At 47.7% G+C, this 19322-nt stretch overlaps 1 protein-coding gene across 5 annotated transcripts; it reads right to left on the bottom strand.

The window, feature by feature from the left end:
* Nucleotides 1-2523: 2523 nt before the first annotated feature.
* ZNF771 (zinc finger protein 771) lies at nt 2524-19293 on the bottom strand. 5 transcript variants are annotated; one of them, XM_064295845.1, is made up of 4 exons: nt 17593-19293; nt 12292-12356; nt 11480-11629; nt 2524-3571 (listed from the first exon to the last, which is right to left on the bottom strand). In XM_064295845.1, exons 3-4 carry the CDS (start codon nt 11618-11620, stop codon nt 2759-2761), a joined length of 954 nt encoding a protein of 317 aa, XP_064151915.1. In that variant the 5' UTR covers nt 11621-11629; nt 12292-12356; nt 17593-19293; the 3' UTR covers nt 2524-2758. The 5 variants fall into 5 exon arrangements, with proteins under 5 accessions (XP_064151915.1, XP_064151913.1, XP_064151912.1 ...); XM_064295843.1 differs by lacking the exon at nt 12292-12356 and adding an exon at nt 11982-12164; XM_064295842.1 differs by lacking the exon at nt 17593-19293 and adding an exon at nt 11982-12164 and having other exon boundaries at nt 12292-12443.
* Between the last annotated feature and the right edge of the window lie 29 nt (nt 19294-19322).

Genomic DNA, 19322 nt, shown 5'->3' with positions numbered 1-19322 from the left:
CCTCTGGTTTCTTCCTGGGGTCACTGGGGAGGCTCTATTTTCAGCAGGTGCTGGAGAGGGGCACCAGGGATGTGTCAGCCCCTTAATCCCCATGTTTCTCCATTGTCCCTCCTACCTGCAGGGCAGAGAAACCTAATTTCTAGCAAATTCTAGTGCCTTCTCAGTTATGGGCTTATAAAGGAGGCTGTAGGTAGTACTGGAAACCCTGGTAGCATAGTGGTTAAGAGTTTGGCTGCTAACCAAAAGGTCAGCAGTTTGAATCCACCAGGTGCTCCTTGGAGATCCTTTGGAGCAGTTCTACTCTGTCTTCTAGGGTCATTGAGTTGGAATCAACTCAATAGCAATGGGTTTGGTTCTTCTTTTTGGCTATATAGTATTGGTTAAGAGCCCAGATTCTGGAGCCAGGCAGTTTGGGTTCAAATGCCATCTTTGACACTCATCTTTCTGTGCCTTGGTTTTCTCATCTGTAAAATGAAAGTAACAGTACCTACCTGATAGCTGTGTTACTACATGCAGAGTGTACAGGACACACTTGGCATATAGTAAGTACTTTGTGAGTTTGCTGTTATTGTTATCATCTGTTTGCCTTTTCAACTCAACTTTCCGGGGCCCAGAGCAGAAAATGCCCACAGCTAAGGCAGGTGGGTTAAGGCAGGCCTTGCCCCCCAGACCGCAGCCTTGTCCATTGGGATCCCAGTCCTGTATGATCCCTCTACCCTTCTCCCTTGATTCCCAGCACCAACTGGGGCCAGATCTCTTCCCTTGGGCTTGGGCCCATTTGAAAAAGCAGAGACCCCTGCCAAAGCCAATTTCTTGTTCCCCTTCTTGGCCTAAAGATAGCATTGGGTGTGCGTAGTTTACCTAGTGTGACCCTAGGCACATCCTTTTCTGAGACTTCTGTAGCCTGCCTCCACAGGGTGGGGTGATACAGGGGGAAAGACCTCTGAAACACTTACAGGACTCATGGTCACTGACTTGCTGCCCGTCTGTTTCCGCATTAGTAAAATGAGACATTCCCCTTTACTGGCCTCATTCCTCTTACCTCTCTTAACCAATGATCTCTATTTGTACTTCCCAGGTACGGAAGAATCCATCAGATGGGAACTGTTTCAGCTTTGGGCCCCAAACCTACCTTTTTTCTTCCTCTTGTGATAACAGAATCCTATTCTTGCTGATCACTGATTTCATCCCCTCTCCCTTAATCAGCTTCTCTCCCTTTTCACTAGTCCTTCCTACCAGCACGTTCAAGTCTGTTCCCTACTGGCAAAACAAACCCAACAAATTCTCTCCATACTTCTCCCAGCCCTACCTCACGAAAGGCTTGTCTACGCTCCTAACTGCTTGCTCATATCCATTTATGCCCTAACCTACTCCTGGCTGGCTTTCACCCCCACTCCTCTATTGAAACTACTGCCATTGCTTTCCTGTACACATGACAAACGCAGTGACACCAGAGCAGCATTGGACTGAGCTGACCACTCATTAGACACTTTCCACTCCAGATTTCCTACCTCTGGCTGTTCTTTACAGACTCTTTTTGGGTGCTCTTCGGGATCTAACGTCATGCACTGCAGGCCTGATACATCCAAGCTGTTATGGTCCATTCATCTTACACTCAACATGTTCAGATGGGGGTCTAACAACTACCCCCACTTCTGTTCCAGTCCTGCCCCTCCTTCTGTGTCCCTGTCTTAGTGATACTGTCCTGCAATTACCCAAGCTAGGCAGTGAAGTCAGCCCCATCTCCTTTCCCTCATCCCCAGATACACTGTAGGCTGCTACAGATGCCAGCTCCTTAATTGGACAAATCCATCCCTTCCTAATCCTTCAAGGCTTCTTTGCTGCCGTGGATCCTTTAAACTTGGCTTCCAAGGCCCCCAGTGGTTTATCTCCTGCCAAACTCCCTGCTTTAGGTCCCCACATCCCACCCCAGGGGATGGCTGCAAGTTCAGTTTGGGGGCTGCCTCCATACTCCCCCAACCCTAATACTCTGGACCTTCAAGACCCAGCTTAAACATCATTTTCTCTAAAAGCCTCCCTAGACTCCAAAACTGCATTGGAGATCCTCCTATCCAATTACTTCCCCCATCAGAGCTCCAATGCACTAGACTACCGTTGCCCGTTTACCTGTCCCTGCTCTGCCATTCACGTTTGTCAATATGGAGATAAAAGACATACCTTAGGATGTTTTGAGGATGAAGATGAGCAAATATATTTAAATGAAGCACAGCGTTTAACATAGTGCTATAAAGTTTCTACTACTGTGTCACCATCCGTAGACAGCTCCATAAGGTTCAAGCTTTGCAGAACACAGAGCCGTTTGTAACCAAGAGCCAAGTGTTGGATGACCCGGCCACACACACACACACACGCACACACACACGTGCACGCGCACACCCTGCCCCAGGAACCCTTTGGGGCTTAATCCCCCTCCTAGCTCCCTAACTACTCAAGTCACCTAAGCCTTGGGAAAATGCCAGCCTTCCTCCTTTTCCCCCCACCCACCTCATTCACAGGCACGGGTGGGGTGAAGATATAATACTTTATTCACTAACACGGCCAAAGAAATACGGTGAGGGGGAGATGGGCAGTTCCCAGGGGCCCGTCAGGGTTTCTCTCAGTTCCAGGGCAGCCAGGCCTTCCCACTTCCCCAGGCCCCTCCCTAGGAGTGTCCACGTTACTGCTGCCTCCAAGTCGGGGCTGCATCATGCCCCTTCCGAGCCAAACGCCCACAGCCCTGCGGCAACAGGAAGGCGGCTCAGCTGCCCTCGCACTCGGGACAGCGCTCTGTGGCAGTCGCAGCCGTGGCGCCAGCGGGTAGCTTGAAGTCCCGGCCGCATCCGGCGCAGATAAACAGGCGACGCCGCATGTGCGCGCGCCGGTGCCGGATGAAGTGCGAGCTGAGGCGGAAGCGGCGGCCGCACTCTGAGCACGGGTAGGGCCGCTCGCCAGTGTGCGTGCGCGCATGCTCCGCCAGGTTGGAACGGTGGCCGAAGCCGCGGCCGCACACAGCGCAGCGGTGCGGCTTCTCGCCCGTGTGCACCCGCTTGTGCTTGGCCAGCGCCGAGCTTTGCGCAAAGCGCGTGCCACAGTCGGCGCATTCGTACGGCCGCTCGCCCGTGTGCGTGCGTCGGTGGCGCGCCAGGCACGAGCTGCCGCCGAAAGCGCGCCCGCAGTCCGGGCACGCGTACGGCTTCTCGCCCGTGTGCACGCGCAGATGCTGTGCGTAATTGGAGCTCTGCGCGAAGCGGCGACCGCAATGCGCGCATGCGTACGGCTTCTCGCCAGTGTGGCGCCGCCGGTGCTGCCGCAGATTCGAGGCCGCCGAGAAGCGCTTGTCGCACTCGGGGCACTCGTAGGGCCGCTCGCCCGTGTGTGTGCGGCTGTGCTTAGTCAGCGCCGACTTCTGCGAGAAGCGACGGCCGCACTCAGTGCAACCGAAGGGCCGCTCGCCCGTGTGAATGCGTGCGTGCTTGGCCAGCGTAGATCGGCGCGCAAAGGCGCGGCCGCAGTCCGGGCACGCGTGTGGGCGTGTCGGGTCTGCAGACGGAGCGGGCGCCTCGCCCGGGACCTGCAGGGAGAAGGGGTGAAAGGTCAGCCCTGACGGATAGGCCCCGGAAACGGAGACCTCCGTCTCTGCAAGCTGCAACCTCTCTGAGCCTCAGTTCCCATTTGTAAAACAGTAGAAGCAACGCTGCCTGCTCCACAGGCACAGCATTAAGAGAGAATATATTCAACGCCCGTTTCACAATGCCAGTGGATACTGGGTGCTCTTAGATGATCTATTCTTTATTAATTCAACAAATATTTATTGAGCCCGTACGGCATGCCAAACCCTGCTTTATGCATTGGGAAATCAGTACTGAATAAAGAGAAAATCCCTTCTTTCAGGAAAGGTGGATACCAGTCCTGGGTTTGGGGGATGCTGCAAATTTATATCGCGTTGTCAAGAAACCTTACTGATAGGGTAACATGAACAAAGACCAGAAGGCGGTGAGATCAGAGGACAGGGAAATCCCCGAGAACAAGGAGCAGTAAGGCCCTGAGGCAGGACTTTTCCGTTGAGTTCCAAGAATGGCAAGAAAAAGTGGCTAAAAGCACAGTGCGTGAGGGGAGAGTAATCCACGGGAGGTGTGGGGGAATTGCTCAGTTTGTTGACCACAGTTAGGACTCTGGCTTTTAATATGAATGAGATGGGGAGACGTTAAGAAGGTTTTGAGCAAGGAAGTGAGCACATCAGACATTTTAAAAGGCTCCCTCAGGCTGCTGGGCTTGAGAACAGAATGAAGAAAGGGAGAGTCCAGAATCAGTAGGTTGGCAAGTTCTAGAAGATAGTGGCTTCGACCCAGGTGACAGAGGTGGAAGTAAAGGTGGTGAGAAGAGGTTGGTGTCTGGGTATATTTTGGTTTAAGACAACAGATTTAGTAAGAAATTAGGCATAGGACAAAGAAAGGAGTTAAGATGACTCCAAGGTTTTTAAATCTTAGCAACTGCAAGGATGGAGTTGCCATTTAGAGATGAGGATGACAGTGGGAAGAGCAGGTTGGGGGCGAGATCCATTTTGGGCTTGTACATCCAATTCTCTTTGACACATCTGGAGCACAGGGGAGAGGCCTAGGCCAGAGAGATAAACTGGAGAGCCATCAGGCTAGAGATGGTTTGTGAAGCCTTGAGACTGGGTGAGACCATCCAGGGAATGGGCAGAGAGAACCTGGGGCAGCAAGAGGAGACTGAGCAGGGGCAGCCAGGAGAGTGGAGGGTCACAGAAGCCAGCCAGTACCAAGTCTGGGTTCTTAAAATAAACGTTCAAGAGCAAGCATGTACCATTTTTTAAACTGCGAAGTAAAAAGGGCAAGGGCAAAAACCCCAGTGTTACTCTGAGGCCTGAAATGAAAAATTATGAAAATAAGGGAGTTTCATGAGGCCTGAGCTTCTACTGATAAAACAGACATAAAATCAGAGAAAGGAAAAGAAATGCTTCGTAAACAAAAAAATGGCCCCCATGGCCCTCAAGTCAATTCCGACTCATAGCGACCTGTAAGACAGAGTAGAATTGCCCCATATGGTTTCCAAGGAGCGGCTGTTGATTCAAACTGCTGACCTTTTGGTTAGCAGCTGAGCTCTTAACCACTGCACCACCAGGACTCCTGTGACAGCCGGGTGAAGGGAAAATATTTTGTACTAACAGTAGAGTGAAGAGGAATATTGAGGGGACACTGCTCCCTTTTTAGAAAAAGGAATGCTCACCCCAGCAAAACTGATCGTGAGTATCTACTGTGGGCCAAGCAATCAAGTACATTAATCTACAACCAAATGCCTGCCATATATTAGGGACAATGTTAGCTTTCCCAGATGTTCAAAGATCAGATTTATAAAGATACTGACAAAAAACTCAAAAAACAAAAAAAAAAACAAACCCATTGCTGTCAAGTTGATTCTGACTCATAGCAACCCTACAGGGCAGAGCAGAACTGACCCACAGGGTTTCCAAGGAGCACCTGGTGGATTCGAACTGCTGACCTTTTGCTTAGCGGCTGAACTCTTAACCACTATGCCACCAGCGTTTCCATGACAATAAAAGGCAATAATAATGAAAACTTTAAAAAAAAAAAAAAGAAAGAGGTATATTCTACTACGTCAAAGCCAACTTACGACAGAGCCCTCAGAACGGAACTCTGTCGTAAGTCAGGAACTACCTGTACTGCCTCCTGCTTCTGAGGCTGCGAGGAGGGAAGGGCTGGCCATACCTTCAAGGGTTTTGTAAAAAGGTAGTGGCTTGGTAGTAACCACCTCAGAATTGGAAAACAGGGTAATTGGGAAATTAGAGACTAGCCAAGGAAGCCCCGGTTGAAACAGTATATCTAACAATAATAATCAACATTCCAGTGTTAAGCTTTGACAACACTATTCTATGTACATTATTATAGTAAATCCTCTGAATCAGGTGGTTTTATCCCTTTTGATGGCTGAGAAATCTGAGGCTAAGAGAGATTACATTCATGTCGCCAGTGGGACTCAGGGCTGACTCTAGAGTGTAAGCTTAACCAGTAGGCCATAATGCTTCCCTGTACTAACAGCCAAGACGTGACAGAGGCTAGACACCAAGTCCCCAGCTCTCTCCATGAGGGTTCAAGGTTAAAATACAACTTGATACTTTAAATCAAGAAACTCCCCATAGCTGGTTTGGATGGATTCAAGGTCACACACACTTTCCAGTCTTGCCCTGGTTTTGACATCTGTTAGATTTATTTCAAGACATCAACCATTGCAGAGAGAACTTCTGTCATATATACATTTTCTTAGCCCATTTTCCCTTGGCACCCTTCTTTAAAATGACTTTGGCCAGCCTGAGGACTTCCTCATGACCAAGTTCATTGACTTCCGAAAAAGAAATTCTTCACACAAGTACCCTTTGTGTCTCCAGCTCCAGGAGGGGACCTTGGGCACATGGGGAAGAATCTTTGGAAGACGGGCAGAGTCCAGCTCATTAAGTCCTTGGACAAGTCAATCCCTTCCCCTGCTTCAGTGTCCCGAGGAAGGACAGGTAGGCTAGACAATATCAGCATCTACCAGCTTGAGGTATGCACACTATAAGATGTAAGAGGATTCTAGGTGGTATGTGGGAAGATTTTTATCTCATAATCATTATGTATTTATTTTCATGGAGGAAAACATTAGATCACATCAAACCCTGAATTTCATCAATATTATTGTTTAGATGAAAATAAATTTATTTAACAATGTCAATCTATTAGAAACACTAAATAAATAAGTAAAACACATCAGCAATATCCATGTGCAATGCAGTGAATTACTTAATACAGCCCTTCTAGTCTTTGTAACTCCCATCAAATGACTGGATGAGACTATGCAAGTGAGGTGCTTGTAGCCCACCAAGGGGATTGGATAGCTTGCTAATCATGTAAATACGGTGCATGGCACCCTTGTGGGGCTGGAACCATGCAAATAAGGGTATGAAACCCTAATGAGGGGACTGGTCAGCTTTGCCATCCTGCTAGGCTTAAAACAGAGCCAATCCCAGAGCAGAGGGGTGCCTACTACCACCAAGAAAGAAGAGCTAGGAGTGGAGGGTGTCCGTTGGACCCAGGATCCCTGTGCTGAGACCTCCTAGACCCAGGAGACACAGAAAGAGACCTAGAACACCAGAGACAGTGAGACACAGCAAGAAGTAGTGGCAGAGAAACGGTGGCAGCAGAGGCAGCCAAACCAGGAGACTGGCAGAAGACAGTGGGATGGGCTTCCTGGTGGTTATAACAGGAATGCCAACCCATGGACAAAGAGAGCTTACTGGTGGAGTGGGGTGCTTCTGGGCACTTATGAGCAGAGCTAAAAGAGCTTTGTAACACTTGCCTGAGCTGGGCGGAGGCCTAGGGACCAGAGAGGCATGCCTGTAGATATGGCTAAGAAGAGGCTGTCCTGATCCAACAACTGTATCCTGAGTCATTTCTGATCCTGAATTGTACCCTAATAAACCCCATAATCATGAGTTTTGGCTGTGAGTTCTGTGCGGCCACTGCAACGAATTATCAAACCCAGCAGAAAAGCAGAGAGTATAGTGGGAGAGACAGTTGCTATCAGAACTGGTAAAAAGGTTGGAGGGTGAGGTATGTTTGATCTCCGCCTCATAAGAATCAGCCTTGGGCTGTTGATCTTGATTCTCCTTCCCCCTTCTTGAAGTTAAGAGGAAGTCAGATGCCGCCCCCATGCCTTTTCTACAACATGTGACTGAATCTTGTCAAATACCACACTGTGTGATCATTAAAGCCCTTTCCTATTGTCATGGAATCGATTTCAACTCATAGCAACCCTCTAGGACAGAGTAGAATTGGCCCATAGGGTTTCTAAGGCTGTACATCTTTACAGAAGCAGTCTTTTTCCTGCAAAGTGGCTGATGGGTTCCAGCATCGACCTTTCAGTTGGCAGCCAAGTGCTTAACCACTGTACTACCCAGGCTCCTTCTTAAAGGCCCTCACATGCCTCTAATTCTACAACTACTTGATTTTAAAATTAGAACAAATGGCATTTGTACTGCAGCAAGAAGGTACTGTGGGGGATACAATATAGGGTAATAATAATGATACATGTATTTGAAGTTTGTAATCTTCCTGTTTAAGTATTTTTTCAAACCTCATTTCCTCCTCTGTCATTATTTCTCTAATTAATAATAACAATAAATAATAGCAACTACTACAATTTCTTGAGCACTTACTATGAGCCAGGAACTGTGCTAAGTGCTTTCAATTCTTTGGGTTAGGTATTATTAGCCCCATTTTACAGAGAAGGAAATACATTCAAAAGTAAAGTTACTGTCCAAGGCCACACATCTAATTAATGGCAAATCCAGGGTTTGAACCAAAAGCCTGACATTGTCCAAAAAACCCAGGCTCTTAACCGTGATGCAATTCTATCAAGTTGACTAGAATCTGAAGTCATCTGCACAGCTTGTCTCCCTCTGCCTGGATCCTCTTACCAGTCAGAATCTCCCTTCCTTTTGGTACAAAATATAAAAAATGTACTCCCTTGCTACTGGAACTGTGGTCCAAAGACCGGAAACATCAGCATCACTTGTTAGAAATACTGAATCTTGGGCCCCATCCCAGACCTACTGATCTTCACTTTAACAAGATACCCCCAAGTGATAGGAATACATGTTAAAAATTAAGAAACACTGATCTAGAAAAGAGAATAGCTACCAGTCGAACGCTTAACAGTTTACACCACCAGGGCTCCTTACTCCTGGAGAATGCAAGAAGAAAAATGAAGAGGGTCTTTCAGGCTGGGAGACCACATGGGATGGGTGTTGAATGATTAGAGATGAAGCTGGAATGGTAAGGGGTCAGATGGTGAAGAGCTTTGAATGCCAGACTTGGGAGCTGAGCTTTTATCCTGAGGGAAACAGAAAACCACTCAAGGGTCTCAGGGGAGACACAACATTGCATGTGCATGAAGCCCTCTGAGAAAATCTTTTCTATTTCTTAAACATCAACTGGATTTTCTATTCCTTAAAGATCAACTGGATTTTGAGAGGCAGAGAGAATACTCCAGGACTGTTTCTGGACAGTGACTGGCCATGGATGATGGCTAAAAGCCAAAGAATGTTAGTACAGGAGGGACCTTTTGAGACCACCATTTCATTGATGGGAAACTGAGGCTCAGAGAGGCCACACAGCAAATTAATGAGCTATTTGTAGGCACTCTGCTGCTAAATGCCTATAGGATAGAGTGCGTGCAATCCTCAACTCTACCATCCTCCTCCAAATCCAATCACTCAGATGACACTCCTCAGGCTGACATTCAAGGATCTTATTTTCATGATCCCATTCTACAAATGAGAAAGCTGAGGCAAAGGTGGTAAATTTGGTGGAGTTAGAATTTACAGTCTGGCACTATTTATCTTTTATGACTAGCCATGCCCATCCCATTCATGCCCCACCCTCCAACACACACATCCTTAGCTCCAGTCAGCCTACTCAGGGTTCCCAGCATATGCCTCCCAAATACCTGCTTCTCTCCAACCCCACTGTCACTATCTTAGAGTAGGCTACCAGCTTCCCCTGGCCTCCCTGTCTTCCCATAGGAGCCAATGATTCTTCTCAACTGAAAATCCAATCATGCCCCTCCACTGCCTTAAGGTTCCTGATGGTACCATATAACCTAACCATAGGCGCCTCTAGGTAGACTCAAACCTCCAATCTTTCAGTTAGCAGCTAAACACTTACCCATGTGTACCACCCAGGGACTCCATAACCTAATATCAGAAACCAAACGGTAGGTCCAAATTCCTGCCCTGGGTTTTAAGGCCTACTACTCCCTGGCCCCACCCACCTTTCTAGCCTCATCTCCTCTGAGCTTTTGCTGGTTCTTCCTCCTGGAATGCTCTTCTTCCTCTTCTCCATTTGCCAAATTCCCACTAAACCTTTAAGGCCCAAGTCAAAAATCATCCCCATGAAGCCTTCCCCATTGCCTTGATCTGTTTGCCCTCAATCCTCTGCTTAGACCTCCATGTTGATTTCCTTATTAACCTCTAGTTCTCAGGGTTCAGCCCAGAAAGACTTTTGATAAAAATGAATTGAAAAATCCCTAGGAGAATGACCTAGCCTAAAATCCTAAACTTTAAGGGGAAGAACAATAGTACTAAATGTTTACCTGTTTACTATGTGCCAGACACAGTTTTAAGTACTTTACATGTATTAACAAATCCTCACAATCTCAAGAAGTAGGTGCTGTTATGACTTCCCTTTTATAAATGAGGAAACTGAGACACAAAGATGCCAAGAAACTTGCCCAAGGTCATACAGCTGGTAAGCGATGGAGCTGGAAGCCTGCCCTAAGCTGTGGAGTCTGTGTTAACTTATAGGCTAATGATGGAGATGGGGTTGGAAGAGGCAGGCTGGGCTAGGATGATGAGCAGGGAGGCCTGAGACAAACAGAACTAGATAGTTATTTAGGTTGGAAGTGGAGATCTAAGGAGCCAGTTCCTTCCTCTAGGGCCTGACACGCCCACTAGGGACAGCAAAACTTTCTTTCCCTGGGAACTGGCCCCTGTGCAAGAATAAATCACAGGGAGCTTGGGCCAGAAACTTGGCCCAATGGGATCCCTCCAGCCGGACTCAGGGCTGCTTTGGCTAGAGGCTGCCAGAGTCTTGTGGAGTGGAAATATACCTGGTAGCATTTAGGGCCTGGAAGGGGAAATCTAACTTATATTCTGATCTCCTTAAACTCTTTTCCTTAAAGCCTCAAACACCCTCAGGATAAAACCCAGACTCCCTACATGGCCTGCCAATCTCTCCACTCTCATCCATGCCACCGGGAGACTGAACCACCTGCCCTCGCTTTTCCAGATGCCACAATCACTCCTCTGAGACTCTGAAAGTGCCGTTCCCTTTGCCTAGAGCAGTCATTCCACTTCACCCCATTGCTCTCCTCCTGGTCTCAGATAAGCCATCCCTTTACTAGCTGTGAGACCCTGAGCCAGTTACCAAACCTATTTAGGCCTCAGTTTCCTTACTTGTAAGATGGGACAAATGCTACCTCCATCATAGAACTGAGGTGTTTAGAACAGTGTCTGGCACATAATATATGCTATGCAAGAGTTAACTATTATGGTTACCGTTGCTGTTATCACCTCTTCTGGAAGCCTAACCTGGCCTTCCCCCGACCCATAAATCTGAATTAAATTCCCACTTCTGGGCACCCACACACCCCATGCCATGCCTGCACATCAAGCTCCATGGGGAACCAAGGAAACCAAGGATATAGTTTACTCTCCAGCACTTAGCACAGTTCCTGGCACAGTAAGCTTGGCATTGTATAACAGCAGCATGGGCAATTGGGCAGAAGGATGGGCCAACCCTCAGATTCTAAGTTTGAGATTCAGGGGCAAATAGGTGAAGGATCTCTGGCTTCTGTCTGAGGGAGGCTGGGCCTGTACCAGGTTTGGGGGCAATGTGACACATACCTCCTTGTTGTCCATGGGGATCTTGAGTTTCACCACCTCGTACTTCTCCTCACCCTCATCCTCCTCACCCTTCACCAGCAGCACCATCTCTTCCTGCATCTCTTCCTCCTCCTCCTCCTCTGCCTGCTGTTCACCAGGCATCTTGCTGTCCTGGGGCGGGAAGCTGGGTCAGAAGCTCGGGACCCCTCCCCCCCCACCATGGCCTTGGCCCAGGCAAGGCAGTGCAGCCGTGGCTCCTCCCGCCCTCCCTGGGCTCCCTTCTCCCCCACAGCTGGGCCCCACGCCTCGGCAGCGTCCAGGGCCAGCTCCGGAGTCACCCTTTCACCCTCACTCATCCCAGCATTCAAGGCCCTAAACAGTTCGGATTCCCAGCCCCCGAGAGTCGCCACTCTCCCCGCGCTGAGTCACTCCCCGGCTCCCGGGTCGGCGAGCCTGATCTCTGGGACACGGGGTGGAGGCAGGATCAAGGCGGAGACCCTGGGGGGGAGGGGGGTGCACTCACCAGCCGCACGCTCGGCGTTCGAGCAGCTCCAGGCCTGGGCGCCCGGCGGTTGAGCACTCTGCGAGGCCGCGGCTCCCGGGGAGGGGAGGGGGCGGGGCCCCGGGAGCGGCCGGTCATTGGTCCGAACACCGAGCCCGCCCCCGGGTGGGAGGGGCCTAGAAGACCGAGGCGTCTGGCCCCAAGCTGCGGGGGGCGGGGGGGAAGGGCCGCAAGCTCAGATCTAGCGCCCCCAAGCTGTCCCTCACCTCCTGGAGACCCGGGGCCGCCCCAGCCCGGCGTTTAAGGTCCTCGCAGCCCACTTCTAACCTACCCCTACGGCTCGTCTCCTGCGGCCGGCTCGGAGGTCTCCGATCCAGCTAGGCGCGTCTGCTCCGCCTGAAATAGGCCACGTGCGCTCCAGCCCCAGCCTGGGCCTCTCGCTGGCGCCCCGCCTGGAGGGCGGACCCTGCTGCCTCCTCTTCCCTTCCCTTTTCTCCTCCTCTCTTCTTCCCTCCCAACCCGCCTACGCCTTCCCTGTCTCTTGGCTTCTGGGAAATAAATATCGCTTCTTGAATGCGTCCTTCCCAAATCAACCACCATCCACCAATCCCGTTTATTGTGTGGTGTGATTACTACGAGCCAGCGTTTTGCTGAGCGTTTTATTCAATTGGTCTTATTTGATCTGTATAACGACAGATCAAGGCCCCATTTTTACAGATGAGTGAATGAACTGAATGAAGTTCAGGGAGGTAAACTGATTTGCCTAAATTACACAATAGGGGTTATCGCAGCATCCCTAACAACCTGTAGCCTAGGTGGAAAACTAGTGACCCGCGGATCAAATCCAGTCCACCGGATTATCTTGTTTGAACCTCAGGGTATTTTCACTTGTAAAAATTAGTTTATGTTGAAATGGCAAATGTTTTGTTGCCTATATGTTTACCACAATTAAAAAAAAATAGTTTAAAAAGGAAGAAAGTTCTTACGTTAAAAGAATTTGCAACATTTAAAAATTGATACGTTTCATATAAAAATCCGTATTCCCACTTCTTTTGAAAAAGATGACTAATTCTCCCACTTTATGGATGGGCAACTAAGATTCAGAAATGTTAAAGGAAAAGAGAAATAACATTTAATAAGTCCTTAAATAAATAGGAGCCCTGGTGGCAGAGTGGTTAAGAGCTCTGCTGCTAACCAAAAGGTTGGCAGTTCGAATCCACCAGCAGCTCCTTGGAAACCCTTTGCGGCAGCTCCACTCTGTCCTATAGGGTCACAGTGAGTTGGAATTCACTCAATGGCAACAGGTTTGGTTTTTGTTGTAAATAAATACATTGTCTCTTTCAATCAAATATATTGTCTTTTTCAGTCCTTACAACTCCCCTTTGGGGCTCAATATTATCTCTAGTTGACAAATGAGGAAACTCAAGCTCAGAGAGGTTAAGTAATTTTCTCAAGATCACACAACTGGTAAGTAGCAGATTCCAAAACCCATTCACTTTCCATTAAACTAAATTACTTCTCAGAAATGAGGTACCAGAGGAAATTGGTGGCAGAGTCTGGGCTCATACCTGAGCCTCTCAGTCCAAAGAGCCCAGGGCGTAATTCGGGTGTTGGGATTACATCCAGCCAAATTTTCGCTCTTCCTGAGAGCTGGAAGAAAGGGGCAAATGCCCCCTTCTCACACTCAAATCCCCCAAAGCCACTTTGTGTTCATTCTCTCATCAAGTATTTATCGAGTCCTACTATGTGCCTGGCACCATTCTAGGTATTAGAGATGCATTAGTTAACAAAACAGACAAAAATCTTGGCCCCTGTGTTACTTTTGGTGTGGTTGTTTTTAGTTGCCATGGAGTTGACTCTGACTCATGGCGACCCCATGTGTGTCAGAGTAGAACTGTGCTTCATAGGGTTTTCAAGGCTGTGACCTTTTGAAAGCAAATTGCCAGGCCTGTCTTCCAAGGCACCTCTGGGTGGGTTTGAACCACCAACCTTTTGACTAGCAGTCCAGCACTTAATTGTGTGTGCCACCCAAGGATTGCAGTGTATAAAATATGTATAAAAAATGTAAATAACTAAATAAACAAAATATGGTAGGGAATGGCTATGGTTTGGGGGCTTCAGGAAGTGGCTATGGTCGGGGACTTCTCTAATGTGGGCAGGGAAGACATCTTGGAGTAAGAATTGAGATGAACCTTGAATGATGAGAAAGGTCAGTCATTTAAAAATCTGGAGGAAGAGCCTTTGAGACGTAACTGCCAAGTCCTTGAGGTGAGAAAAGCTTAGCATGTTTCAGTAACAGAAACAGCATCTGTGTGGCTGGAGCCAAAGGGAAAAGTAGCATGGGAGATGGAAGAGAGGTAGGTAGAGACCTGATTATAGTTTGAGCCCCATCTCTAGCAAAAGCCAAGGCTTGCTCACCCTGATTCAGAGAGAATCAGTGAGGAGACACCTTTGTACCACCTCATGATGGCTCAGCTGGGGCCTGCCTCTGGGGACAGCCTATTTCCCCACTGGAAGGAGCTTCCCTCTGTAGGAGGACTTTGTAAACATACTTGCAAAAAAAAGGAAAAGTACTCCATCTATTAGAGAGATACAAATCAAAACTGCAATGAGATACCTCCTCACCCTACTAGAATGGCGATGATTAAAAAAAAAAAATAACAAATTTTGGTGAGAATGTGAGGAGACTGGAACCCTTATCCACTACTGGTGCGAATGTAAAATGGTACAACTGTCGTAGAGAACAGTCTGGTGGTTCCTCAAAAAATTAGAAATACAGCTACCATAGGACCCAGCAATTGCACTCCTAGGTAGCTAAAAGTAGTGACATGAACAGACATATGTACACCAGTGTTCATTGCAGCACTTTTCACCATAGCAAAAAAGTGGAAACAACCCAAGTGTCCATTAGCAGATGGATGGATAAACAAAATGTGGTATGTATGTGGAATGAAATACTACTTAACCTTAAAGAAAAACAAAGTCCTGATATATGCTACAACATGGATGAATCTGAAAACATTATGTTCAATTAAATAAGTCAATCACAAAGTGCAAATATTATATAGTCTCACTTATATGAACAGAAAAGAAAAAGTAAACATATAAAAACCAGTGGTTACTAGTGGTTACCAGGGGCAGGAGGAAGAGGGAGAGGGGGAATCATTCTTTGGGAAGTACTGGATTTTCCTCTATGGTGATGGGAAAATTGGCATTGACTAAGGGTAATGGTTATACAACTTGACTATTGTAACTGATACTACTAAGCTGTACCCCAGAAAAAAAAAAATTGGCAGAGGGGAATGGCAAATACAATATTATATATAATTTTACAACAAAAAACAGCAGCCCCCCCCCCAAAAAAAAGGCTGCAAGGTATTGACAAATAAACACTTCATGGGATTAGTTTTCTTGGTTTAAAGGTTTAGGGTCAGGGTTTCATGGGTCTGTTCAGTCAATTGGCCTAAAATAGATTTTAGAATTTCTGCTCTACCTCCTAGTTCAGTGAGTAGTGCCTTGGGTCTTAAAAGCTTGCTATTGGCCACCCAACCAAACTATTGCCTTAGAATTGATTCCAACTAGTAGCAACCCTATAGGACAGAGCAGATCTGCCCCATAGGGTTTCCAAGGCTGTACTCTTTATAGAAGCAGACTGCCACATCTTTCTCCCATGGAGCTGCTGGTGAGTTTGAACCACCAACCTAATTCACTTAGCAGCCAAGTGCTTTAATAACTGTGAGACAGGTAGCCTAGAGCTCAGCACTTTTACGAGACACCTGCTCTGGCTTATCCTCCTACACTAAGCAAAATAGGCTACCCATTCTTCTGAACTGTCCTTGACAAGATAGCTACAGAATGGGCCAAAAACTGTCCTTGACAAGATAATCACAGAAGAGCCATATGCACCCCAACCGTTTTTAGCAGGCTTTCTATGCAATCTCAACACTTCATGTGCTCATTAAATGCAAAATACATATAAGAACACCGCCAGAGAATCGAACCCTTGTTTAGAGAAAACGCATAATCACCCCCAAGCCCTGACTGCCTGCACCAAAGGTCAATCCTGAATATTCATGATCAATTTACACTTCCTTGTCTTCTCTCTGTAAAAGCCTGCCTCCCCAAGCTGTCTACAGGTAGTCTTGGAGGCAGCAGCCCTGATTGCTCCTTTCCTTGTACAACAAAATAAAGGCATCTTTCTGATCTCCCACCTCAGCCTCTTGTTTATTGGCTGTAACAAATCACACGAAGCAAAACCTGGAGTTTTTACCCAGCAACAACTGTGCCACCAGGGCTTTGTTAAGAAGCCACCCACGATACAACAATGGTCTCTATTTGCCTGGAGCAATAGAGGAAGACCCAAACCAAACCCACTGCCTTCAAGTCGATTCTGACTCATGGCGACCTTATAGGACAGAGTAGAACTCCCCCATTGAGTCTCCAAGAAGCACCTGGTGGATTCAAACTGCCGGCCTTTTGGTTAGCACCCATAGCTCTTAACCACTACACCACCAGGGTTTCCATAGAGGAAGAAAGAGACTTGGAAATCAGAGAATGAAAGGGACTGTAGGTCTAATCGCTTCCATGAACTACTACCGCATTTGCCACGAGACCAGTAGAAATGGATGGTGTCTGACTACCATTATTTAATGTTTTGATCAAGGACGCTATAGATGGATCTTGATTAAAAGGAGAAATGTGGGACAGAACTTCAAATTCTTACGAAAACCAGGCTTACTGGAAACATTGAGACTGGAGGAACCCCTGAATCTATTGCCTGGAGGCAACTTTTAAACCTTGAGCTGAAGCTATCCCATGAAGTCATTTTTAAACTACAGTTTAGCTCAATTAATAAAGACGGCTTGCCTTGAACACTGCACACTTTTAAATAATTATCCATATGATATCAAACTGATAACAGTAACTCTAAAGCACAGATGAGAACTTTAAGGGTCAGGGAGTCTAAATTAACAGTGGTGAAACAACATGAGTATAGAGTGAGAATGGTGACACAATGTGAAGAATGTAACCATCGTCATTGAACTATACATGTAAAAATTCTTGAATGGGTGTATATTTTGTTGTGTATATTTTCACCAAAAAGAAAAACAAACCTCTACGAAGCATAGTTCTACTCTGAGGCACACAGTATCTGCATGAGTCAGAATTGACTGGACAGCAACTGTTTTTTCATTGTGTGCCAGGCCCGTTAGGAGGTTAAGGCAGAAAGCTGAATTTGGAAGTCTTTTCCTTACTCCTCATTACTCTTTCACTGCCTTCAGCCTCACTAGAACGTTATTTCAGTTCTTGAAACCCCAAGGACTTGGCACATACTATTCACTCCACCTAGAACACGCTCTCTCCCATCCCATCCCCCACCTCCTCCCCTCTTAGCTTACTCCAACTCTACCTTAAGGTCTAAACCCAAAAACCACTTTTTTGGAGAGGTTTTTGGATCAGTAGGGTTCTCTCCTGCTGTATGCTTCCTGCCCATTTTCACAGCCCTGACTACACTTGTAATAATTTGTTCAGTGTCTGTCTGCTGCCTAGAAAATGATGGCAGGACTTTGTTTTACTCATCCTTCTATCCCCAGTAGCCAGTACACAGTAGGTATTGCTGTTGAGTGAATACCTGATTCTCAAGAAGCTCTCGATGTTCTGAAAGCAGAGGTTATCAAGGAGCAGGGGAAGCCTTCCAAGGAAACAGCGTATTTAAGAAGCGCGAGACTGAAACCACACAAGTGGAAGGACCTGAATGCCAGCTAATGAGTTACGCTTTACAGAGAGGAAACCAGGGAGATATGGCAGGGTTTTGTTTGAACAGGGTTGTCACATGGTCTGATGTAATTTTAGAAAGTTCACGGCAGGCCGGCTTGGAGGCCAAGGTGGTAGGGAGGGGGATAGAGGAAACCAGCATGCAGGGCCTTCCAAAAAGGTTTTCGTTCAGAGCTACGTGTGTGTGCGCGCGCAATAAACCCCAGCCCGGAAAGCAAAACGCTCGAGTTCGGAACGTGGAGACAACTCGGGAGAGGTGAGAGGACCGGGAGCAGCTGCACCGCAGCCCACTCTCATTGGTTTCTAGGGAAGCCAGTCCTTAGGTTAAGATGTCGCGAGAACTTCCATCAGGGCCCATTCTCTTTCAACGATTAGCTGAAATGCTCCAAGAGGCGGGAGTTGCAAAACAATCATGTACTTCATTGATTAGATGGTTGAACCGCCCTCCTAGTCTTTTTGGTCCTTAGCCAATCAGGCCGGTTCCTTTTTCCCTTCCTTCCAATTGGCGTCCTCCTTGGAAAAGGCTAGGAATTGGAGTCCCGCTTCTAACGACGCGTGGGATACTGGGAAATATGGTTGCTTTTTCCTGTGGAGAAGAAGGTAACCACTTTGCCCTCCCTTAATGATCTGTTCCTAGATATCTAAAAAACGGTCTCAGGGAGATGGGGTCTCAGTGTTTCCCAGTGTCCCCGTAGGCGGTCTCTCATAGTCCAGGCCTTTTGCGCCTGCGCCAGACTGTGCTCCGCTGCATTTCGCCTGGTACTGGTCGCCATAGCAGCAGTGCTCCTGGGCATACATACACACCCGAAGGCGCGTGCCACACCCACAGCCGTGTCGCGTGCCCTCGCTCTGCGGCGTCGTGTACTTTTCCTTTTAAGGGTCCCGGTGGACGCCGCGGTGTAGTCGGCGCCTGTGGGCAGTCAGACCTCAGGCCTGGGGCATCATTTGATGGGCCTGGCAGACGTTTCTGAACCCGATGTTGGACCTAGAAAACTACTATGCCAAGCCAACCCATGTATTTAATAGGCACAAAGATGGCACGGAACCACACAAGTTTACACATAACTTGAGGGCCTGTGGTGGCCCCTCTACACCTTTTCAACCCCCAAACATGCGAGACACACACACAGATCAGGCCTCAGACAAGAAGCAGTTTATTGGCGACGAGACAGATGGAGATGAGATTGTTGGGCCTTCAGGGCTCCCTGGCCTCTCCTAACTCCAGTCCTGCCCTTCTCCCAGCCAGCTTATCTTTGTGGATGTCCATCAGAAGGGCTTGACATGCAGACCAGATGCCATGAGTGCTCCTTCTGTCTCTAGTCAAATCTACCAGTGTCCAGCCTTACTGTGTCTCCTCTTATCTGTCAGAGTGTGTTCAGGTTCTTGAGGACAGAAAGTCTGGGCTTTGTCCGAGGGTGCCCTTCCTGGCTAAGACCATGTCCAATGACTGGAATTCAGGATGGGTACTGCCTACCTCACAGCAGTATCTCCCCATAAGGATGGTCAGGATGTCCCTGACCCTGTTCTGTCACCTTAAACTATAGATGTCTCATTGCTGCAGCTCATGAGGTCAAACAAACCATGGTT

This window comes from Loxodonta africana, chromosome 12 (assembly GCF_030014295.1).
Source record: "Loxodonta africana isolate mLoxAfr1 chromosome 12, mLoxAfr1.hap2, whole genome shotgun sequence".
Classification (NCBI taxonomy): domain Eukaryota; kingdom Metazoa; phylum Chordata; class Mammalia; order Proboscidea; family Elephantidae; genus Loxodonta; species Loxodonta africana.
Note: the sequence above shows the minus strand (reverse complement) of the source record. Positions and strands in the feature narration are given on the sequence as shown.